Genomic DNA, 25,990 nt, shown 5'->3' on the forward strand with positions numbered 1-25,990 from the left:
TTCCTAAAAGGGATTTTGGTGTCTGCAATGTGTCCTAAAACCAATGCCATATGGATACTGAGGGAGATTATACTTGCTTTGAGTAAGAAACAGGCATTAAGGACCTATATATAATATACCTGTACACTCAACTTGATTATGAACAAAGATTTTTATTTTTAAAATGTCAAAATTTCCTGGGATCAAAAGTTCTGGATTTTAGTTCTGCCTGTACACTAACGTGTCTATGGTTACATAAATTTCCTTGCTGTTGTTGTTCAGTCACTAAGCCGTGTCCAACTCTTTGCAACCCCGCGAACTAAAGCACACCAGGTTTCCCTGTCTTTCACTATCTCCCAGAATTTGTTCAAACTCATAAGAAGTACATCAGAATTGCTATAATGGTGGTTTTTTTCTTTCTTTTTTTTTGACTACCCACTTCACTATTTTACAATTTCTAAATCTAGAGTCATCTAACTTGATTTCTTTTTTCATTTCTTAACTTTGCTTGATAATGACTTTGAAAAACACCAAAATTTGTAAAAATTACATGCAGTCTTAAAAATAGTCAATCTCAACTCAAGGCTATTATTTAGTGTTTGTGTAATGAACCTGTAATCAAATCTCAAGAGAAAAGACAATCAACAGATCCTAACCCCAAAACAGTGATATATTGAAAGTATTCGCCAAGAAAACTTTTACAAGGTTTTTGAACTATGCTCCATGAGATAAAGGCAAATATATTTGAAGTGAATGAAAAGATGAATGTTTGCAGCAAAGAAACAGAACCTACCAAAAAAACAAATGAAAGAGAGAGAGAAAAGAAAGAAAAAAGGAAAACTCCAGAACTAAAATCAAAGTATCTAAAAAAGTTCACAGTCTGGGTTCAATAAAAGAATGAAGATGACACAGAAAAGTGTCAGCAAACTGGAAAATAAATCCATATGAAGTATCCAATCTGAATAACCATGGGAAAAAAAGTTGAATACAATGAACAAGACCTCAGGGGTCTATGGGATATTAGAAGGTCTAACATTTATGTCACTAAAGTCACTGGAGAGATGGAAAATTTCTGCAGAAATATTTACAGAAGAAAACTGTTGAAAATTCCCGAAGCTAAAGGATATAAATGTATAGGAGCAAACTTCAAAGAGGATAAAACCAGAGAAAACTATGACTGTAACATATTATCACGTTGCTAAAAATAAAACGATTGGGGAAAAAAATGAAAGTAATGAGAGAAAAAAACCCACCATTTTCACAGGGGCATATCAATTTTAATGACTGTAGATATCTCATCAGAAATCATAAGACTAAAACAGTCTAAGAATAGTTTCTAAGTGATGGAAAAAAAACTGTCTACCGAAAAAACTATAAACAGCAAAAATATCCTTCAGGAATAAAGGCAAAATAGTTTTCAGATGAAGTACAAATAAGATAATTCATCATCAATAGACCTGGCCAAAAAAAAAAATGCTAAAAGAAATTCTTTAAGCTTAAGAAAAATTATACAAAAGGAAACAATGAAAGAAGGAAACATAACAGGAATGCTAAATATCTGAATAACAAAAATGACTTTTTCCATCTTTAATTCATTAAAATAGATACGACAATTCAAAGTAAAAACTCTAATACAGGATACAGTTATAACACATGCAGTCTATTAATAACCTATGATGTATTCTTATCATAAATATTCATACTATGCTAATATCTTGGATAGTCACAGTTCTTTGACATCAAAGTCACAGAGAAAGAAAAACTAGAATGTTTATGTAACAGAAAGGACTCTTTCATATCACAGGTTAGTGCCTGGGAGTGGAGAACAAGACGGGAATGGTGTGGCCCATGAACAGCTCCAGTAATGGCTGAGGTAGCGGCAGTCACCCCACTGTGGGGAGGCCATGAGGCATGTACTTTGTATCAGTGCCCATCCATCAGCAACACACAGTGCCCTGCTCCTCTGCTCACTGAGCAGTCACTCGGTAAATGCTCTCAGGACTCCCTCACCTCTGCCTCTCCATGTCTCTTTTAGTTTCCAAGTGGGTGAATGAAGAGTTGTTCTCAACTGGACAGAAAGGAGTATGGAGAGAGTGGCCACTGAATGAGGAAGTGATGGCAGAAGAGTAGTGTGACAGCTTCTGGGTGATCAGAATTATCCAAGACAGGTTATTCAAGACAGGTATTGAGGAAACATATTTAACCTCTTTCCCCCCAAAAGATTAGGTCTGTTTAATATCTAGTATAATAAAGACAAGGCTTCCCTGGTGGCTCGACAGGAAAGAATCCATCTGCAACGCAGGAGATGCAGATTTGATCCCTAGGTTGGGAAGATCCCTTGGAGAAGGAAATGGCAACCCACTGCAGTATTCTTGCCTTGGAAACCCCATGGACAAAGGAGCCTGGCAGGCTACAGTCCGTTGGGGTCATAAAAGAGTCAGACATGGCTTGGCAACTAAACAACAACAATAATAAAGATACTGTATTTTCTAGAGCAAAGAACAGGCAGACATTGTCTATTATAAATGATTTAGGTTCTGTAAACTCAAGTTTCTCAGCTATGACACAAACCAAAGGCTGGTGCAATGCTGGTCTGGGCCCCTCTGTCTTATCATGCTGGCAAGAGAGGGGCAAGGGAAAGAGTCACAAAGATACTCATGCTATTTGCTATGTGTTGAGTATAAAATCTTTTATTATGTCAACTTCTAGCAACCATAAAAGAAATTAATCTGTCAGCTTACCAGGGAAGTAAAATTTACCCTTTACAGTTCTTAAAAGAAAAAGTCAGTGATCCTGAAGACAAACCTTAGGAAATATTCAATCTGAAAATGAACAAAATTCTAAGGATCTGTGAAACAATATAAAAAAGTTTAACAATCACATTACTGAAGCCCCAAAAAAGAGCAGCACAGAAAAATTTTTCAAGAAGTTATGGCTAATTCTCCAAATCTGGTGCAAGACATTAATTTACAGATCCAGCAACATGAGAAGTCCAAATAGGACTACTTCAGAGAAAACTAGATGCAGTCTCATCATTAAAAATGGCTGAAACCTATAAACATTAAAAAACTAAAAACTTGAAGCAGCTAAGGAAAAACAAACAAAAATTACATTTATGGAAACAGAAGAACTGAATATTTCTCATCAGAAATTAGAGACCAGAAACAGCACAAAATCTTTAAAGTGCTAAAAAAGTGCCAATGCAGAATTCTATATCCAGCAAAAATACCCTTCAGGAATGAAGGTGCAATAAAGTTAGTCTCAGATTAAAGAAAACTATAGGAATCTGCCATCACTAGATCAGCTTTTTATAAAAAAGTGCTAAATTTTTTGGCCTGAAGATACATGATACAAAAAATGTAAATACTGTAAATATACCAGCTATAATATAGAGGTGGCCAGATTGTGTATAAAAGTAACAATTCACAACAATATGCTGTCTACAAAGCCCTATTTTAAAGATATAGATAAGCTAAAGCTGAAAGAATGGAAAAAACATGCTATGCTATCAAAGAAGAGCTGGAGTGTTACATTAACAGTAGATAAACTTAAGAATATCGTCAGCAGTAAAGAGGGGTTTGTGGCTGTTGTTTAGTTGCTAAGTTGTGTCTGACTCTGAGACACCATGGACTATAGCCCGCCAGGCTCCTCTGTCCATGATATTTCCTGGAGCAAGAATACTAGAGCGAGTTGCCATTTCCATCTCCAGGGGATCTTCCCAACCCAGTGATTGAACCAGTGTCTCCTGCTTGGCAGGTGTATTCTTTACCACTGAGCCACCTGGGAAGCCCAATAAAGGAGCTGAATCATATGATAAAAGGATCAATGTACCAAGAAATTGCAATAATACTAAATTGCAGTCACTGATACAATAAATACAGATAATAAGAGAAGATAGAGAAGACCTGGAAAATACTATCAGTCAACTTGACTTTTAGAGAACACTTCAACAATAACATCAGACTACATGTTTTTCAAGTACACATAGACTATTCACTATAAGAGGTCACATTCCGGGCCATTAGACAAACCTTAACAAATGTATAAGAACTGAAATCATAAAACATTCTCTTACAATAATCAAATAAACAGCTACCAGTAACAGAAAGCTATCTAGAAAATCCTCAAATTTTGGGAATTAACACTTCTAAATAACCTGTAAGTCAAAAAGGATGTCACAAGGGAAACTAGAAAACAGTTTAAACTGAATGAAGACAAAAACAATATTAAAATTTGTGGGAGACAGCTAAAGCAGTGCTTCAGAGAAATACACAACTAAATACTAGTACTCAAAAAAAGCCTGTTATCAATAATCAAAGCTTTTATCTGACAAAACAGAAAAGCAAACCAAACAGCAAGCAGAAGAAATTAATAAAATTAAAAAAGAAAACAAAAAACAGAAATCAAGAAACCAAAACATGATTCTTTGAAAAAGAAAAAAATCCCAATAAAATGACAAAGCTTTAGCAAGATTAAAACAAAACAATAAAAAGCAAAGAGATGGCATAAATTACCAATATAAGAATAGAAAGGGAGGGGCAGCCCCCACAGACTCCATGGATACAGTAGTAAGTATGGAGTATTATGAAAAACCTTCTGCCCATAAATTTCACAAGTTACACTGAAAGGACAAATTCCTTTAAAGTCACATACCACCAAAGTTCACCAAGAAGAAATACTTTCATAACTATTAGAGACACTGAATTTGTAGTTAAAAATCTTCTAACAAACAAAAATACGTGTTCAAATGATTTCCCTAGCAAGTTCTGCCAACAATTAAGGCAAACATAAGACTAATTCCACACAAACTCCTCAAGAATACAGAGGAGGAGAAAACACTCTCCAATTCATTTAATGAGGTAAGCATTTCTGATACCCAAAATCAGACATTACAAGTAAAATAAAGCAACATCCAAGTATCTGTCACAAACACGGACACAACAGCAGCAAAATACTAGCAAACTGAGTGCAGCAATATATAAAAAAAAGGTAAATACATTATGACTGTGTGGGAATTCAAGGTTTACTCAACATTTGAAAATCAACCAATACCACTTTATCAATAAACTAAAGAAGAGAATCAAATGAATATATTAGGTGCAGAAAAAGCATTTGCCAAAATCAATATCCATTCATAGATACAAAATTCAGAAAACTAGGAATAGAAGGGAAATTCTTTAACCCAATAAAAGTCATCTATCAAAACAATACTCTAGAAAGAAAAAAATGAGCATTTTCCTCCTATGAGCATGAATGGGGAAAAGACACCCACAATCACCACTTCCATTCAATATTACACTGGTGGATTCGGCTAGTGCATTAAGGCAAGAAAAAGACATTAAGATTGGAAGAAATAAAACTCTAATCACAGACAACACGACTATCTACATAGAAAATTTCAGACTCTAAAACTCTACTAGAACTAGTGTCTAGCAACAGTTGCAGAAAACAAAAAATGTGCCATTAATGAGTGAACGTAAAAGATACAAAAGCACCAAAAAGCCATTAAACAGGTATAAACTAATAAAATGTGCACCAGATCTGTATGCTGAAAAGTAGAAACACGAATGAAAAAAACCAAGATCTAAAGCAAAAAAAAAGAGAGAGAGAAATAGTATACTTATGGCTTAAAGGCTCTCAATAGTATTAATATACTATTTCTCCCCCAAACTGATCAATGGGTTCATTGTTATCTCAATTATAATCTCAGCAGGAATTTTTGATAGAAATCAATAAATAGATTCTGAAGTTATATGTGCAGGCAAAAGAACAAGAATAGTCAAAACAATTTCGAAAAGAACAAAGTCACTGGATTCACACTACTTGATTTCAAGACTCAGTTAATCAAGACAACATATAACTGGAAGAAAGACAGTCAAAAGACCAACTACACAGAGTCCAGAAATAGAGCCACGCATAAATGTTCTATTGATTTTTTGATAAACATTCAAAGAAAACCCAAGGAAGAAATTTTTTTAAAAGTTCAGCTTCTTTATCTTAATACAAATCTGAAATCTATTGATGTTGTTTCATGTACTGAAAAATACAGTCAACTAACTTAGTATTTATAGAGCATTCTACTCAATATCAAACTAAATATATTCTTTTCAAGTACACACACAATATTTACCACAAAAGACCACATTCTGAGCCATAAAGCAAACTTAACATGACTATCTTTCAATAATTGAAATGAGATTTTATATGCAAAAAAATGAGCTTCAACTCATAAGAAAATTCACTCAAAATCACTTAAGTCTAAATATAAATAAGCTAAAACTTTAAAACTTACAGAAAAAACATAGGAAAAACTTTTGTGACTTTGGGTAATGTTACCCAAGGATTTCATACGCAACACATAAGGCATTATCAATCAAAAAAGGATAAAATAAGCCAGACTGGAAAAAAGTACCTACAAAACATATCTGATGAAGGATTTATATTCAGAATACATGAAAAAATTCTCAAAACTCAATAAGGAAACCTATTTTAAATGGGAAAAAGATATAAAGAACACTAAAGATAACTTTCAGATGGTGAATATGTAGGCAAAAAAGTACTCACCATCATTAATCATTAGGGAATGTATATTAAAATCACAATGAGATAACACTACATATCTCTTAGAATGATTAAAAAGCAGTGGTATGCTGGTATATATTTAGCAATCAGGTCTTTGGGAAAGAAGACCCTGAATTTTGGCTTTCGCTGATTTCTGTGGCATAAACAATTCCCTTCGTGGCCGATCACTCCTTACTGAAAATGGAGCTAATAAGACACATTGCACCACACAGATAGAATAGACATATTAGTTCACGAGCACAGAAACTAGTAAAACACAGTAAAGAAATAAACAAGTGACAAGTTGGAAATATTTACTGCCTTTTAAAATATAATTTATGTTTATGTAATTTTTAACAGTGGCTGTTTACTAACCAGCTTACAAAATTCCTGAAAATTTAAAGATCAGTTCTTTCAAGCCAGCATAAGTCAGATGTGTGGATTACAACAAACTGTGGAAAACTCTTAAAAAGATGGGAATACCAGACCACCTTACCTGTCTCCTGAGAAACCTGTATGCAGGTCAAGAGGCAACAGTTGGAACTGGACATGGAAAAACATACTGGTTCCAAATTGGGAAAGGAGTACATCAAGTCTGTATACTGCCACCCTGCTTATTTAACTTACATGCAGAGTACATTATGTGAAATGCCGGGCTAGATGACTCACAAGCTGTAATCAAGACTGCCAGGAGAAATAGCAACAATCTCAGATATGCAGATGATACCACTTTAATAGCAGAAAGTGAAGAGGAACTAAACAGCTTCTTGATGAAGGTGAAAGAGATTGAAAAAGCTGGCTTAAAACTCAACATTCAAAAAACAAAAATAATGGCATTGGTACCATCAGTTGATGGCAAATAGATGGGGAAAAAGTGGAAACAGTGACAGAATTTATTTTCTTGGGCTCCAAAATCACTGCAGATGGTGACTACAGTCATGAAATTAAAAGACACCTGCGTGTTCCTTGGAAGAAAAGCTATTACAAACCTAGACAGTATATTAAAAAGCAGAGACATCACTTTGCTGAGAAAGGTCCATACAGTCAAAGCTGTGGTTTTTCCAGCAGTCGTGTACGGATGTGAGAGTTGGACCATAAAGAAGGCTGAGTGCTAAAGAACTGATGCTTTTGAACTGTGGTGCTGGACAACTCTCAAGAGTCCCTTGAACAGCAAGGAGATCAAACCAGTCAATCCTAAAAGAAATCAACCCTGAATACTCATTGGAAGGACTGATGCTGAAGCTGAAACTCCAAAACTCTGGGCACCTGATGCAAAGAGCAGACACACTGGAAAAGACCCTGATGCTGGGAAAAATTGAGGGCAAGAGAAGGGGGCGAAAGAGGATGAGATGGGTTGGATGGCATCACCGACTCAACTGACATGAGTTTGGGCAAACTCTGTGAGATGATGAAGGACAGGGAAGCCTAGTGTGCTGCAGTCCATGGGGTTTTAACGAGTTGGACAAGACTTGGCGACTGAATAACAAACAAAGCATGCCACTGCCTGAAATAGAACTGATACTAACAAATAGTGACAAGGATGTGGAACAACTGAATCCTCAACCATTGATGAAGGGACTTCCCTGGTGGACCAGTGGCTAAGATTTCAAGCTGCCAATGCAGGGGACCCATGTTCGATTCCTGATCTGGCAACTAGATACCATATGCTGCAACCAACAGTTCGCATGTCATATTAAAGATCCCGCATGCTACAACAAAGATCGAAGATCCTGAGCACCTCAACTGAGACCCACTGCAGCCAAATAAACAAATATATTTTTAAAAAATGGCTCAAAACGCCATTGAAAACTGTCTCTTTTTCTTTTTTCTCAGAATGTTTTATAATGTTATTAGATTTCAGAGATAAAATGAATGAAAACCTGACCAGATACTAAAACAGGCAAAATCAGTTGCACCTAAGGTTCCTTCAGGTGATCCTTCAGGATTCAAACACTCAATAAATATATACAAAGCTCTCTAAATAGGAATAAGATTTCAATATTAAAGCAACTTTTATGATGGGAGGAACATACCGTAACATGCTTTTGTCTTGAAGAATCATGCTTTTGTTTATCAGTTTTTTTAAGAATAATTTTATTTATTTGTTTTTGGCTGTGCTGAGTCTTCCCTGCCGTGCAGGCTTTTCTCCTGTTGCTGTGCTTGGGCTTCTCACTGTGGTGGCTTCTCCTGTCGCAGAGCACAGGTTCTAGGACGCCTGTGCTTCAGCAGCTGCGGCACACAGGCTCAACAGTTGTGGCACACGGGATCAGTTGCTCCAGAGCATATCATGATTTTCTTTAAGTGAAACCATATATTATTAGTTCTCAGACTTGGAGAACTCTGTCTTAATGGACATGGTCTTGAGTTATATTGAGCTGGCCATAAAGGTCACTCACTTTTTTCAAACTTTTTGGCCAACCCAATATTATTACTACAGATACCTATTATAATTTGAGTTATATTATTAAAGAGCCATCAACCTGCAAGACTAAAAGTAAATAACTTCATCTCCCTTTGCCTTATCCCCCTACCCCAAACCTTTCTGGCAGAAAGTTCGGCAGTTTCTTAGAAAGTTAAACATGTATTTACCACAAAACCAGCCATCCTACTTCTAAGTATTTTCCCAAAGGAGATGAAAACTGTGTTCATACAAAAATCTGTACATATATGTTTATGTCATCTCTATTGATTAATGTCCCAAAATTGTCAACAACAGAAACGTTCTTCAACAACAAAAAACTGTGATGCATAATACAATGCAATACTAAATTCAGCAAAAAAAATGAAGGACTCTTGATACATGCAACATCCATAAATATCAGATGTTATGTTATGGGTGGTTAAGTTAAAGAAGTCTCATTCAGAAAGTTTCACAGTTTTGTTTGTACAAAATAAAATTCCATTTATATGAAATTCTGGAAAAGACAAAACGATAGGCAAATACAGATCAGTGGGTGCCAGAGGCTGGAAGTGGGTGGAATTAACTACATGAGAGAATTTTTAGAAGGTGATAGAAATGTCATGCCTCTTCAATGAGGTGGTAGTGAACTTTACTGAGGTAAATTTTATCACAACTAAAAACTATCATCACAGGGAAAAAACACAAGAGTGCAATTGTATAGGGAAGTGGGCATTCGAAAATTAACATTAAAGACAAATTTTAGGATTCCCTGGTGGTCCAGTAGTTAGGACTCCATGTTTTCACTGCCAGGGGCCTGGGTTCAATCCCTGGTCGGGGAACTAAAATCCTACAAGCCATGTGGCATGGCAAAGGAAAAAAAGAAAAAAAATTATTCTATTTCAGGAAAAAAATGAAAAAAATTGAGCACCTCTGCCTCAAGCAACTACAGAGTAACATTTTTTTATAGGCACTAAAAGTAGTTCAGTCCTTATATTTAATAGTTTCCAGGGCAAGTGGTCAACTAGTTATACCTTGTCATAAATCTCTTTCTAGTATTTCCCATGCAGTTGTCTTTAAATACCTGGTCACAAAATGTCTTTCCTCTGAAACAGGTAATTCATAATGAAATTAAAAAAAAAATTTTTTTTTAAGATGGATGCCAATCTAAAGATTAGAAGACAGAGCTAGGAAAACAAGATACACCCTTTTACTACCTGTTGTGTTGAAACAATAGATACTAAACTTCAGTTCTTTATCAACAGACTCTTTAGTCTTTCTCTACTTGCTCTCTGTTGATGGCATCCACTTTTCAAGGTTTCAAAGATCACTTCTACACAATTAAGTCACTCCAGGTTTCTATACTATTTCTGCTGCTGTTGTTTGCTACGTCGTGTCTTACTCTTTGTGACCCCGTGGACTGAAGGACGGCAGGATTCCCTGTCCTTCACTATCTTCTGGAGTTTGCTCAAACTCATGTCCACAAAGTCAGTAATGCTATCCAATCATCTCATCCTCACAGTAACGGTACTATTTCTGTACCATGTACATATTTCAGTTACACATATTATCACCTGGTACTGCAGGTGTTTTTTCACAAAGCTGTGTTTATTATGCTGACTCCTGTTCATTCATACACTCCATGAGGACAAGAACGAGATTTCCACAGGTCAGTTTAGTGTCACCATTCAACAAACTGGATTGAATCTGTATCTCTACTCCATTCAGGATTTCTAGCTGTCTGATAAGTCTCTTCATTGATGCAACTTATTCCCAAATGAAACAAATTTATAACTCCTTCCCTGAGACATTCAAAGTGTTAAGATGGCCATCTTTTAATCTTGTTATTGTATCAACTTCCTTCTCGCCTTTATTAATCGCACCATTCCTCTTGAGGTCTTTAACCTTAGACTTAAAATAACCTCCAGCTCATCAACCTACCCATGATACTTCCTACAAATTTATCCCCCAAACTGCCAGAACATTAAGCTTCCAAGGCGATCATATTACTGTCCTGAAAATCTTGCAGGGCTCTCACGCACCTATGTAACAAATTTCAAAGCTCTGCACAGTCTCACCACATAAACCTGTAACATCTTATATAGAGCCACTCAAAATTATTTATGGTTCCTTAGAATATGGACTGAACCGTAAGTGACATTTGCTATTTTCCCACATTGAAAATTTCATTCCACCCTTTAAAGTCTCTCTTAAATATTACCATCTCAGTGGCTTTTCCTAGCCAGTAGAAACATTTATGTTCATGTACTGTGTGTCACGAATGCTGACAGGAGTCAACAATCTCCCCCAGTTCACTGGTACTTTCAGTGAAAATTGGTGTTTTCAGATCATAGTCACAATCTCTTTGGATCTGAGTTTTCTATACTTCTCTTTCTTCTTCACCAGAGATTTTTCTTCCTCAAAGATCTGCTGATATCTAGTTGATATCTGTACTCCCACTATCATCTAAAAAGTACAGCAGAGAGTGAATAGTCAAGTATTTACTGAAATCAACCAAGCACAGCATCTTCTGAGCAGGCATGGGGTTAAATGGTGGGGAAGGAATGCTAAGACCTGTGAACCTCCCATCTGGAAATTTCATTTGAAATATTCTATAAACTCTATCATGTGACAGCGTTAGGGAAACTGCAGCATACTCAGCTTAACTTCAGTTGACCTTAAGATGAGAGGCTAGTACAAGAACCAAGTGCAAACATCTATAGTCAACCAATTTTCAGAAAGAGTGCCAAGACCATTCAATGGACAAATAGTCTTTTCAACAAATGGTGCTGTGACAACTGGACTGCCACAAGCAAAAAAAAAGAGTTTTTCTCATACATATACAAATGTCAACTCAAAACAAACCAAAGCCAAAACTATAAAACTCTTAGAGGAAACCTTCACCATCTTGGATTGGGCAGGGGATTCTTATATATGATGTTGAAAGCATGAGCAACAAAATAAAAAGTATATGAACTGAACTTCATCAAATTTTTAAAAACTTTGTGCTTCAGAGGACACCATTAAGAAATGAAAAGACAATTCATGGAATGGGAGGACATTTGCAAATCACGTATCTGGCAAAGAACCTGTATCTAGAATACACAAGAAAATTCTTATAAATAAAAAGACAACCCAACTAAAAAATGAGCAAAGGCTCTGAACAGACATTTTTTCATAATGTACAAATGGCCAACAAGAACCTGAAAAGAAAATATAATCTTTAAGAAAGTCTTAATATAGTCTTAAGTCTTAAGAAAGACTTCATACAGTCTTTAAGAAAATATAATCAATCTTGCTGTTGATATATGTATGTTCTGGTATACAGATGTCATTTTTGTTGTCACAGCACTAAGTGAAATACACAAATAAAAACTTAAATTCATAAAAAAGAAAATATAATCAAAACCACACTAAGATATCATTTCTCAAACATTATGGTGGATAGAATAAAAAAGTCAAATAACAAGTATTGGTGAGGATGTGGAAAAATTGGTTCCCTCATACATGGCTGGTGGGAATGTAAAATGGTGTGGCCATTTTGAGAAACTACTCCAGCAATTTCTCAACTGATTAAAAGCAGAGTCATCATATGATCTAGCAATAGTAATACGCAAAATGTGGAAACAACACAAATGTCCAACAAATGACAAAATGGATAAACAAAATATGGTATAGCCACACAATGGAATGGTATTCAGGCATAAAAAGGAATACATACATAGACTCTGAAAACATCAGGCTTAGTGAAAAAAGTCAGTCACAAAAGGCCACATATTACATGATTTCATTCATATGAGGTCCAGAATAGGGAATACATAGATAGAAAGTGAATTAGTAGTTGCCTAAGGTTGAGGGCAGAGGGGTTTAGGGAATGGGGACCGGGGTGATAGTTAAAGGGTACAGGGTTTCTTTCTGAGGTGATAAAAATGTTGCAATATCTGTGAATATACCAAAGCCCACAAAATTGTACATATTAAGTGGGTGAACTGTAAGGTCCATGAACTAAAAAATGAACAACATTGCAAATCAACTATTAACTTACTCCAACAAAAATTAAAAAAAAAAAAAAAGGACCAAGGCTTGCCTGGTGGCTCAGTGGATAAGAATCACTTGCCAGTGCAGGAGACATGGGTTCAGTCCCTGATTCAGGAAGATTCCACATGCTGCGGAGCAACTAAGCCTGTGTGCCATAACCACTAGACCTGTGCTCCAGAGCCTGGGAGCCGCAACTACTGAAGCCCGCGCACCTAGAGATTACTACCGAGAGAGGAGCCCCCGCTCATCACAACTAGAGAATGCCCTTGCATAGCAACAAAGACCCAGGGCAACCAAAAAGAAAGAAAGAAAGAAGAGAACAGGCATGTAATACATAAATTTCCTGACTTTTTAAAGGTATGGCCTTACTACTTCATGTTACTTTAGGGCAAGCACCTCTTAACCTTAGGACTGTACCATTTTTTTTTTTTTAAGGCAGCTTTGCAAAGCCATCTAAAGCCTCTCAGGTACCAAAAAAGAACAAGCTTTTGCCAGATTTTTTTCCCTTCTCATTTCCTTCCCTGTCCCCTATGCCAGCCCTTCACCACTCTGTTTCACAGTCACAACAGAAACATACAACTAGATGTTTCAAATATGCTTTAACTACTGAACATGGTTTTATGTGACTGTTCTTCATTTTAAAAAGAAAGGATTTTAATACTGGGATTAAAATATACTCACAGCATACATATATACTAAGTTGTACAGTCATTACAAGGTTAACAATTATGATACTGAAGCCGTGTGTAATTTAATTTTTACTTATATGGATTTCAATAGATTTTTTTTACTCCCAATGCCCTCAAAGGAGAAAGTTCCTACATGAACATTTTTAAAACTTTTTTTAAAAGAGAAAGATGTTAATTTTTATGTCTATTATAATTTATAGCTTAGGAAATAATTATTCAAAGCAGATGATCTGCATCAGAGTCACCTGGAGCTTTGCAACTCATCCTTGTCTATGGACTAGAAGCAATGTCACAATGAGGGTTTGTTAAAAATGAAAAACACTGGCTTATCCCAGCCCTACAGAATCAAAATTTTCACTTTAACAAGATCTCCAGGTAACTGACATATGAAGTTTGAAAAGCAACGACAGAGAACACTTAGAAAGCATGCAGATTCTAGTGAGGCCAAGGTATCTGCATTTTAAACAAGAATCCTATAGTTTCTCCTCCACACTGAAGTTTGAGAAGCACTATTCTATTCAAAAGAAAAGTGACATGCTGAAAAAATACTCCTTTAGAGCAGCTTTGGCATACTAGTAAGTACTGCTATGTATCCTTTCCCAAACAGCTTGAAAAGCAAAAAATAGTAATTCCGAGTTTATAAGCCTCACAGTTATACTACCTTAAAATATCCTGAGTCTCATGAAATAAAGGGTTTAGATGAATAAACAAAACCAACTTTTTAGAAAGCTTTCATAATGCACTGACTACAATACATTTATTCATACTCAGAGCTCTATAGACTTTAACTAGGGGAAAAAAAAACACACAACCTTATCAAACAGTCCCATCCAAATGGGAAACAGAAACTGTAGTTGCTTTTATTCAACTTTAAAAAGACTTCAATTAAACAGAATGCTTAGTGTTCACAATATTCTAGTTTACACTATGTTAAGTTTATTCCGATCCTTGTCGGTGGAAAATCTTTGTAGCCCCACAGGGAATCCAGGTCTTACGATCCTGCATAGACATTACCTTTCAAAACATGTAAGTAACTGTGGAGTATACAGGACTACAAGGATACTACCCCCAAAAGGTAATTTGCTGTGCAAGATAATTTTTATTAAATCTTAGGAGATGCTGTTTTTGACAATCCATTCAACACATATTTGCAAAATACAAATGTTCGAGATTTTGTGAGGAACACAAAGATGATCCAGGTACTACCCCTAGCCTCAAGAAGTCTATGATCTTGAGGAGAGGTGAGGTTTGGCCAGGAATCCGCATATACAATTAGCAGAATGTGGTCAGTACTGAAAACGGTCAGGGAAGTTCCCAGTTCCACGTAACTCAAAGCTAAATAAAGGATATTCTACAATGATTTTCAATTAATTTGGTGCAGAGTCGATCAAGCTAGGGAAGCTTATTGAAAAAGCACTTTATAAGGAAGTATAGTCTAAGGTAAACAATTCTTTGGGAAATTTGCTTATATTTTAATACACATACACACACTTAAATTTCGGCTATCAGGTGTGTGTGTGCTCTCATCAAAGGCAAAGCAACTGAAACATGAAGTGGATTCAGGAGGCCCAATACAGTTAAGTTCATAGAGGGCGTTTCCTTTGACAAAAACAGGAACACGTAGCTTCAGAGATCGCTGATCATGCGAGAAAAGAGGAAAAAGGAGTGAGGATCTATTATTTCTCCCCTGGTAACTTAAAAACCTCCCCCACTGGCCAGCAGTTTCCTGGACTACTCCCTCTCTTCAACTTTGTATTTTATCAACACTATGATCCTTAAAAGGCTTAGAAACTAAAGCAAAAGCGGCCAAATTCATTTACCTATTTAACAGTCTAAAACAGAGGTACCTCCCTCAAGGGGAACTAGCAGTCCGGTCCCTCCAGCGCGCCGGCCACTCAGCGCGCTCTCTTCACTGCTCTCCCTTTTCAGAGGCACACCCTCCCTTGGGAAGGGAAAAGCAAGCACCTCTGGAAAGAGGCTGCGGAGGTCGCCCGGCAGCGCGAGGAGGTGTGCTGAGACCCAAGGCAAGACCTTCAGAGCTCTAGAAAAAGAGGCGCAAGTGACACCGAGCGGGGCCAGCTGAGCGGCGAAAGGACACTCGATGCTCTGTGCGGTCCCGGCCCTCAGGGGATCAGGTCGGCCCCCGGCCCCGCAGTTCGCTCTCCTAAGCAGGCCTGGCCGCCCAGGCCAACTCCAGCCCAATGACAGGTACGCGTGGTGGGGCCCCGCGTCACAGGTGTCGCCCCAACCGGGTCCTGGCAAACCTGGGGGCGGGGGGGGGGACGCGGAGGGTCAAGTCGAGGCAGGGCAAGCACCAAAAGGTGAGACGCGCGGCAGCAACGGAGCGCAGCACCCACGGCGACGCGGTCTCACCTCTAGGGTGGAGACAGTGCTGGTGAACAGGTCCTCTCCGTCCTCCAGCTCTTCAAAGTCGGTGGGTTTCCCGTCCCCTAGCGGAGGAGGCTCCCTCTCGGCCGCCATCTTCGCTCGCCCAGACGACTGCGCGAGCGGGACCTCGCGGACCTGTCACGTGAGCACGCACGGCTAGGCTAGCGCGCTGGCCGCCGGGCTCCCCCGCCTCCCTGGCTCGCCGCGCGCGGCCCCGCCCAGCGGCGCGCGGCCCCGCCCCCGGCCTCGCAAGGGCGTCAGTCCCGAGTTCACTGCGCTCATCCCCGCCCCTTTGCCTCTGCTTCCACCTCCAGGTCTGGTCCCGGCTACTTTTTTACCGCCTACTTGCTCTACTGTCTGTGGTGGAAGAATCTTGGCGTTCTAGTACCTTGTCCCCTCCTTAGCGGGACTAGGCCAAACGACTTTTGTTGTCGTTACCAGTTTTAAATCTTCTTTAGGAAGTGGAAGAGCTTGGGGACCAGTCTTTGGGTTTGGGTTATGCACAGACTGAGGGCAAGATTAAGGATTGGCAGGAGAGACGGACATCTCTCTTAGATCTGTGGGCTCTCCTGTAGAACTTTCTGACATGATGGAAATGTTCTGTCTCAGTACTGTCCACCAGGCTTCCCTCGTGGCTCAGCGGCAAAAGAATCCGCTTGCAATGCAGGTGTAGGTTCCATCCCTGGGTTGAGAAGATTCCCTGGAGAAGGAAATGGCAACCCATTCCAATATTCTTGCCTGGGAAATCCCATGGAGGAAGGAGCCTGGTGGGCTACACTCCATGTGGCTGCAAGAGTTGGACACAACTTAGCGACTAAGCCACCACCACCACTGTCCGCTAGAGTAACCGATGGGCATTGCAGATAGCAACCTGAGGTTAGTATTTTGCTGGAGAAGAAACCTTCACAGGAATTCTTTACACATTAAGTATATAGAAGCCTTCAGCCCTCAATGGCCGGGGAGTTAGAAGTCCTGGGTTTTACTGGCTATGTACAAGACTTACTTAGCATCACTATAATTATTTTATCTTTTGAAGTGCATTGAGCAGAAGGTTTTCCTAGTCGCTAGGATTTCTTCCACCCCTGTTTCTTAATTTTTATGATCATTGTCAAGAAGCATCAACCCAAACCACAACTAATTTAAATAAGTATATCAAGGTCCAAATGTTGCTTGGGTGAGCTGGATGCATGGGCCAGTTGTCACTATCATGCCACATCACCACTGCCGCTGGCCTGTCTGGAATAATCAGCTGTTGAGGCACATTCCCCTGCCTGCATTCCACCACCTATAGACAGTCTGTGGTCTGTCACTGATCAGAAACTTTAATCTCTTTTGAAAGTTCACAGTCTGGTTTGAAGTGATTTTTCTCTGTATCCTGTTTATCTGTGCCTCTGTTTATTGCTTACTCCTTTCTGTCTTATGCTATGGTCATTTATGTTCCCAGCATATCTTTTTTACTGGACATCTGAATTAGTTGAAAGATAGGTCCAGTCACTTGTAACAGAGAACCACATTAAAAGAGGCTTTTTAAAAACTGTAGTTTAATTATTCCTCATGTAGGATGACAAAGGATCCATGACATCATCCAGGGATTACAGACTCCTCCTGTTGTTCTGCCCTCCCTAGGAATGGAATGTCTTCCTCATGGTTCAAGTTGGCTCACCACCACAACCATATTCGAGCAGACAGAAAAGGAATAAAGGGAAAATGGAATGACATCCCATTCCCTTTAAGGACATGGTCCAGAAATGGCACACACACCACTTCTGTCCATATCCCTTTGATCAGCTTATTAGTTGCATGGCCATTCCTAGCTGCAGGAGACTAGTAAATACCATCATTATGTGCTTCTCCCACCCCTAAAAACTGCTGCTGCTGCTGCTGCTGCTAAGTTGCTTCAGTCGTGTCCGACTCTGTGCGACCCCATAGACGGCAGCCCACCAGGCTCCCCCATCCCTGAGATTCTCCAGGCAAGAAAGGAGTTCTCTTACTCTGGAAGAAATGAACACTACTGTAGGAAACCAGCAGTCTCTGCTATAAAACACCCATTCCACTCTTCTCATGGTAGCAAACCTGAATTTCCTTCTGCGTAATCATTCTTTCCCATTCTCAGCTAGAAGTCTCCTCCAACTCAGGACTGGAGTATATGACCTAGGCTTAAGTCAAACCTAGCATTGACTCCCTTGGCCCTAGTGATTGGTAGGAGATCAGATTCGGCGACATTTCCCCAAACTCTTAGCAGCTTTGATTGTTTTACTTTCTCTATCCAACCTAAACTCCACTGGGACTATAAGAATTGTCTTGCTCTTTTTCTTCCTCAGTCCTTTGCTTTTCTGTTTATCTTCTCTCAGATCCCAAACCCAATCATCAGCTTCTCTAATCTTATATCCATATTGCCAAGAACATTGAAAAGGTAAATCTCAGTCTCAACTGGAGATTCTACAAGTCCATGATTCTTAACCCAACTCCTCACTGCCTAGATATCATCATTTGCTTCTTTTCTAAATCTTTTAACTATTCTTTCCAGTAGAGGTTTGAAAAATTCATTTTCTCCTCAGGTATCCCATCACCATTTCTCCTCATTTTGATGAAATGACTTAGCCTGCTCATTCAATGACAAAAATAAAATCTGCCAGTTAAAACCCTCAATCTTCAAGTAGGATGGAAATTCTCTTCTCTCTGTGTTCCCATCACTCACTATGTATGTTTCTGTAGCACCTATTATATTGTACTGTGACCATGGCCCCTTTTCTATCACCCTTGATAGTCTACAGGATTGTTGCATGTCAGGGCTCTTTCTTATTTGACTTGGAATCCTGGGTAGTCCTCTTGTTGTTGTTGAGTCATTCAGTCATGTCTGACTCTGGAACCCCATGAACTGTAGCACATGAGACTTCCCTGTCCTTCACCATCTCCTGGAGTTTGCTTGAACTCATGCCCATTGAGTCAGTGATACCATCCAGTCATCTCATCCTCTGTTGTCTCCTTCTCCTCCTGCCTTCAGTCTTTCCCAGCATCAGGGTCTTTTGCAATGAGTCGCCTCTTCATGTCATGTAGGCAAAGTATTGGAGCTTCAGCTTCAGTCCTTCCAATGGATATTCCTTTCCTTTAGGGTTGATTTCCTTTAGGATTGACTGGTTTGATCTCCCTGCTGTCCAGGGAACTCTCAAGAGTCTTTTTCATCACTGAAGTTCAAAAGCATCGATTTTTTGGCACTCAGCCTTCTTTATTGTCCAGCTCTCACATCCATACATGCCTACTAGAAAAACCATAGCTTTGACTAGACAGATCTTTGTTGGCAAAGTAATGTCTCTACTTTTTAATATACTGTCTAGGTCTGTCATTACTTTTCTTCCAAGGAGCAAGTGTCTTTTAATTTCATGAGGGCAGTCACCATCCACAGTGATTTGGAGCCCAATAGTCTGTCACTGTTTCCAATGTTTCCCCATCTATTTGCCATGAAGTAATAGGACTGGATGCCATGATCTTCGCTTTTTGAATGCTGAGTTTTAAGCCAGCTTTTTCACTCTCCTCTTTCACCTTCATCAAGAGGCTCTTTAGTTCCTCTTTGCTTTCTGCCATTAGGATGGTGTCATCTGCATATCTGAGGTTACTGATATTTCTCCTGGCAATCTTGATTCCAGCTCTTGCTTCGTCTAGCCTGGCATTTCTCATGATGTACTCTGCATATAAGTAAAATAAGCTGGGTGACAATATACAGGGTAGTCCTCTGCTAGTCATCAATCACTGTAAACCAAATTATACCAAACTTAGAAGCCTAAAATTACAATATTTATTTTCTCATAATTTCTGTGGGTCACAAATCCAGGTGCAACTTAGCTGAGTGCTTCTGACCCAGGGTCTCTCACAGGACTGCAGTAAAGTTATGTAGCAGAATGGCAATCAATTCAAGCGAGACTCAATTGGGAGAGGACCTGCTTCCACGCTCACTCATGTGACTGGTGGCAGATCTCAGGTCCCTGCTGACTGTTGTCTGGCGACTGAGTTCCTTTGCATACAAGCCTCTACATAAAGCTTTTGTTTTGTTTTTGTTTATTTACTTGTAATTGGAGGATAATTGTTTTACAATATTGTGTTGGTTTCCGCCATACATCAACATGAATCAGCCATAGGTATACATACGTCCCCTCCCTCTTGAACCTCCCTTCCACTTTCCACCCCATCCCGCCCCTCTGTGTTGTCACAGAGCACCAAATTTGAGCTCCCTGCCTCATACAACAAATTCCCACTGACTATCTAAACCATAAGGTTTTTCAAATAGCATGTCAGGTTGCTTTCCCTACATGAGGACTCTAAGAAAGACAGAGTAAGCCAGGAAAGGACAGGAGAGGGTGAACAAGACAGAAGCCAGAGTCTTTTTGTAACCTAATCTCAGAAGTGGCATCTCATCACTTTTGCTGTGTTCTTTTCATTAGAAGCTCACATTCCAAGGAAGGGATTAAATGGGGGATATGATTAACAGGAGGCAGGGATCTTGGGGGTCATTTTAGAGGTTACCACACACCCCAATAGTGTTTAGTACTCAATAAAATGTATAGTATGCTCTTAATACTTTCAATGAATAAATGAATGAATATATGAAAGTCAGAAGAGAGGGCTAAATGGAAGATATAAATTTGGTAGTTAATACCACTAGTATATGATATGACCCAAGTAGTCTGGGAAGCACAACCCTCAGAATCATTAAAGAAGCAGGTAAAGGAAGAGGTGGCATAAAGAAAACTAAAAAGCAGCAAATAGATAGGAAGCAAGGTAGGAAGGAGGCAAAAGGAAGTAAAAGAACAAAAGAAAAGAGAGTGTTTGGCAGTATCTGTTGCCTTGGGTATATTAATAAGCTGGTAACTGAAAAGGTGAATGATTAATGAGTATAAAAAATGAAGACAGCAAGTTGTGATGGCTAATTTTATGTGTTCCTTTGGCTGGACCACAGTGCCCAGATATTTGGTGAAGTATTACACTGGATTTTTCTGTGAAAGTGTTTTTGGGATGAGATGACATGTAAATCAGTGGCCTTTTAGTAACAGATTACTCACCGTTATGTGGGTGGGCCTCATCCAATCAGGTAAAGGCCTTAATAGACCAAAGACTGACCTCTCCCCAAGCAAGAAGCAATTTTGCCAGCAGACCTCTGCCTTTGGGGTTGAACTGCAACTCTTCGCTGTGTCTCCAGCCCACTGACCTACCTTATCAGATTTTGGACTCACTGAAGTCTTCCCTTAGTGATGAGATGGCTGGAGGACATCACTGATGCAATGAACATGAACTTGGGCAAACTCCAGGAGATGGTGAGGGACAGGAAGGCCTGGCGTGCTGCAGTCCATGGGGTCACAAAGAGTTCGCATGACTGGGCAACTGAAAACAACAACAAAGGGCTTCCCAGGTGGTGCTAGTAGCAAAGAACCCACCTGCCAATGCAGGAGACATAAGAGACCTGGGTTCCATCCTTGTGTTGGGAAGATCCCCTGGAGGAGGGCATGGCAACCCAGTCTAGTTTTCTTGCCTGGAGAATCCCAAGGACAGAGGAGCCTGGCAGGCTACAGTTCATGGGTTGCAAAGAGTCAGACATGACTGAAGCAACTTAGGATGCATGTATGCCAGCCTCTGCAATTGCATAAGTCAATTCCTTAAAATAAATCTCTCTCTATATGTAACACATCCTGTTGGTTCTGTTTCTATGGCAAATCCAGACAAATACACAAGTATAGTCTATTCTTTTAAAATATATAAATGGAAGCAGTCAGAGAATAGGTCAGTAACTTGCTGAAGACACAGACTTACTTTTTTGTGTGTATGTTTTAATCAGATTTAAACATGTTTATATATTATGGAAAGAGGTGAAAGACAACAATCAGATGAGAATATAATAACAGAAAAATAATTGAAATGGTTGAGGTCTGAAAGCATACAGGCAGGAATAGGATAAAAGCAAGTAGAAGAATGTGCCTTAAGAAAGAGAAGGTTTACTTTGTCCTTTTGTATGGAGAAAGAGACATTTAGAGCCTGTATTAGCTATTGTGCATAAAAAATCATTCTAAATCGTAGTCACTGAAAACAACAACCATTTCTTATTTCTCATGAGTCTGCAGGTCTACAACTTAGTTCTGCTGGATCAGATGTGGCAAATCTTATCATAAGGTTTGTTCATTAATCTGGGGTCAGCTGAGGGATAAGTCTAGGGGCTGGCTGACAAGGCTGGTTTGGGATAGGACAGTTTAGCTCTGCTCCATGTGCTCTCATCCTCTTAGACTGGGCTTCTTTTCTCCTTTATTTCTCTCACTAGCTCTCTCTCTCTCTTTTTTTTTTTGTATTTTTAGACCAGGCTTCTTTGCAGGCTATGATAGGATTCCAAAAAAGAAGGTAGAGACATACAGGTACTTTTCAATCCTTCACAATAGAAAGTCACATAGTCGAGCCTAGGATCAGAATGAGAAGTGACTACAAAATTATAGGGCAAACGCTGTGGAAAAAGGAAGTCATTAATTTGGTTCATTAATGCAATCAGTTTACCACAGGGTGGATACAGTTACAGACTTGTTAATAAATAGAGGGGCAGGAAATGAACAAGTCCACACCCAACTTTATATAAATTAGAGATACCAAGGGAACTTTTCATGCAAAGATGGGCACAATAAAGGACAGAAAGGGTATGGACCTAACAGAAGCAGAAGATATTAAGAAGAGGTGGCAAGAATACACAGAACTATACAAAAAAGATCTTCATGACCCAGATAACCATGATGGTGTGATCACTCACCTAGAGCCAGACATCCTGGAATGTGAAGTCAAGTGGGCCTCAAGAAGCATCACTACAAAGCTTATGGAATTCCAGTTGAGCTATTTCAAATCCTGAAAGATGATGCTGTGAAAGTGCTGCACTCAATATGGCAGCAAATTTGGAAAACTCAGCAGTGGCCACAGGACTGGAAAAGGTCAGTTTTCATTCCAATTCCAAAGAAAGGCAATGCCAAAGAATGTTCAAACTATTGCACAGTTACACTCATCTCACACGCTAGCAAAGTAATGGTCAAAATTCCCCAAGCCAGGCTTCAACAGTATATGAACCGTGAACTTTCCAGATGTTTAAACTGGATTTAGAAAAGGCAGAGGAATCAGAGATCAAATTGCCAACATCTCCTGGATCATTGAAAAAGGAAGACAGTTCCAGAAAAACATCTACTTCTACCTCATTGACTACGCCAAAGTCTTTGACTGTGTGGATAACAACAAACTGTGGAAAATTCTTAAAGAGATGGGAATACCAGACCACCTGACCTGCTTCTTGAGAAATCTGTATGCAGGTCAAGAAGCAACAGTTAGAACTGGACATGGAACAACAGACTGGTTCCAAATCGGAAAGGAGTACATCAAGGCTGTATATTGTCACCCTGATTATTTAACTTATATGCAGAGTACATCATGAGAAATGCTGGGCTGGAAGAAGCACAAGCTGGAATCAAGATTGCTGGGAGAAATATCAATAAACTCAGATACGCAGATGACACCACACTTATGGCAGAAAGCGAAGAACTAAAGAGCCTCTTTATGAAAGTGAAAGAGGAGAGTGAAAAAGTGGGCTTAAAACTCAACATTCAGAAAACTAACTTCAGATCATGGCATCTGGTCACGTCACTTCATGGCAAATATATGGGGAAACAGTGGAAATAGAGACTGACTTTCTTTTGGGGGGCTCCAAAATCACTGGAGATGGTGACTGCAACCACGAAATTAAAAGACGCTTGCTCCTTGGAAGAAAAGTTATGACCAACATAGACAGCATATTAAAAAGCAGAGATATTACTTTGCCAGCAAAGGTCCATCTAGTCAAAGCTATGGTTTTTCCAGTAGTCATGTATGGATGTGAGAGTTGGACTATAAACAAAACTGAGTGCCAAAGAATTGATGCTTTTGAACTGTGGTGTTGGAAAAGACTCTTAAGAGTCCCTTGAACAGCAAGGAGATCCAACCAGTCCATCCTAAAGGAAATCAGTCCTGAATATTCATTGGAAGGACTGATGTTGAAGCTGAAACTCCAATACTTTGGCCATCTGATGCTAAGAACTGACTCATTTGAAAAGACCCTGATGCTGGGAAAGATTGAAGGCAGGAGGAGAAGGGGCCGACAGAGGATGAGATAGTTGGATGGCATCACCGACTCGATGGACCTGAGTTTGAGTAAGCTCTGGGAGTTGGTGATGGACAGGGAGGCCTGGCATACTGCAGTCCATGGGATCAAAAAGAATTGGACACAACTGAGCGACTGAACTGAACTGATGAAAGTGAAAGTTGCTCAGTCGTGTCTTACTCTTTGAGACCCCATGGACTGTATAGTTCTCCAGACCAGAATACTGGAGTGGGTAACCTTTCCCTTCTCTAGGGTATCTTCCCAACCCAGGGATTGAACCCAGGTCTCCTGCATTGCAGGCAGATTCGTTACCAGCTGAGCCACAAGGGAAGCCCAAGAACACTGGAGTAGGTAGTCTATCCCTTCTCCAGCAGATCTTCCTGACCCAGGAATCGAACCAAGATCTCCTGCACTGCAGGTAGATTCTTAACCAACTGAGCTATGAGGGAAGCCCATGTACATAAATATATTTATACTTATTTATTGGGATTGGAAAGGTTAATATATAAGCAAAAAGAAGTCAGTACCAGCATAGATGGCAATTCCAAGTATTTTCAGTAGATCTTGTGAAGATTTGATGAGGACATTCACCAGGGACGTACGGGGAACTGGCGAATACTCCTGGAAGCCATTGAGGTGGAGGCCGTATGTTTCTGGCAGCAATAATCCCAATGCTTATGTGATTTTCTCCTATAGTCTGGCCCTGGAGGTGTAGGAGTGAGGTGGATGATAGGGCTGATTCAAGGCTAGATATTTTGGAGATGAGCTTGGTGTGGAGAAAAGGCAGCTAAGGATTTTGAGGCTCCCTCAACAGGGAGGAGTGACCAGAATCAGATGGTTTCCAATGACAAGGAGGGATAGTAAGTTGCATGACTCTCCAAGAAGAAGAGACTTTTTCCAGAGGGGATTAAAAATTGATAGTATTAAAGTGATATTTAGGTCTTCCCTGGTGGTTCAGTGGTAAAGAATCTGCCTGCAATGCAGGAACAACAGGAGACCCAGGTTCAATCCCTGCAACGGCAAGATCCCCTGCAGGAGGGCATGGCAACCCACTCCAGTATTCCTGCCTGGAGAATCCCATGGACAGAGGAGCCTAGCGGGTCCTAGGGTCACAAAGAGTTGGACACGACACGACTGAAGTAACTTAGCACATTAAAGTGATATTTAGAACCTATATTAACTATATTTTTGGTGAAAAGTAAAATATTACTCCAGGCAAGGAGGCTGAAGGAGCTTCCTGGGCAGGGATTGATGATGTAAGAGCATATGGATGGGAATTAGGGGTCTAGGAGGCATAGAGAAAAGAGTGAAGATAGTAGGCAGCCACAGACGGACAAGTGTGTAGGATGTAAGGGGGAACAAGTTGAGAAGACCTGAACAGACCTTGTCCTTGAACATAGCTTCTGGTGGGTGAAGTGGCATACAGGGTAGCAGTTATGAAGAAACAAGATTCATTATGATCTTCTTTGCAATTGTATTAGGAAAGTAATCATTTTGTTGCTTAACTTTAATGGTAATTCAGTGAAAATATTTAAGCTTCTTACTGGAAGATAATGAAAGACTTCACATTTGTTAAAGGAAAGAAGAAAGTCAGCGAAGCATGGTGTTTTCTTTATCATAGGTCATCAACAATGCCAACAAACTGCCATGACTCTGAAAATTTCAGCAACCCCCTAAATAGTGAGATTGCTACTAACTCTAAAATGATTATATAGTTATGACCCTCATATCTCTCACTCTCTGAATGGCACAGACTCCTACAGAATAAAACAACCTTTCAAAATAACTGTTTAT

General features: G+C 39.4%; 1 protein-coding gene across 3 annotated transcripts in view; it reads right to left on the reverse strand.

Annotated features, from left to right (window-relative positions):
* SNX2 (sorting nexin 2) overlaps positions 1-16,168 on the reverse strand; it is a 55,699-nt gene extending 39,531 nt beyond the window's left edge. For all 3 annotated transcript variants that reach the window (XM_081499029.1, XM_081499030.1, XM_081499031.1), the window contains exon 1: positions 16,039-16,168. In XM_081499029.1, coding sequence (XP_081355155.1) covers positions 16,039-16,146 — 108 coding nt within the window. In that variant the 5' untranslated portion in view covers positions 16,147-16,168. The remainder of the gene's footprint in view (positions 1-16,038) is intronic.
* Between the last annotated feature and the right edge of the window lie 9,822 nt (positions 16,169-25,990).

This window comes from Giraffa tippelskirchi, chromosome 6, assembly GCF_054371585.1.
Source record: "Giraffa tippelskirchi isolate mGirTip1 chromosome 6, T2T-mGirTip1v1.2.pri, whole genome shotgun sequence".
Classification (NCBI taxonomy): Eukaryota; Metazoa; Chordata; class Mammalia; order Artiodactyla; family Giraffidae; genus Giraffa; species Giraffa tippelskirchi.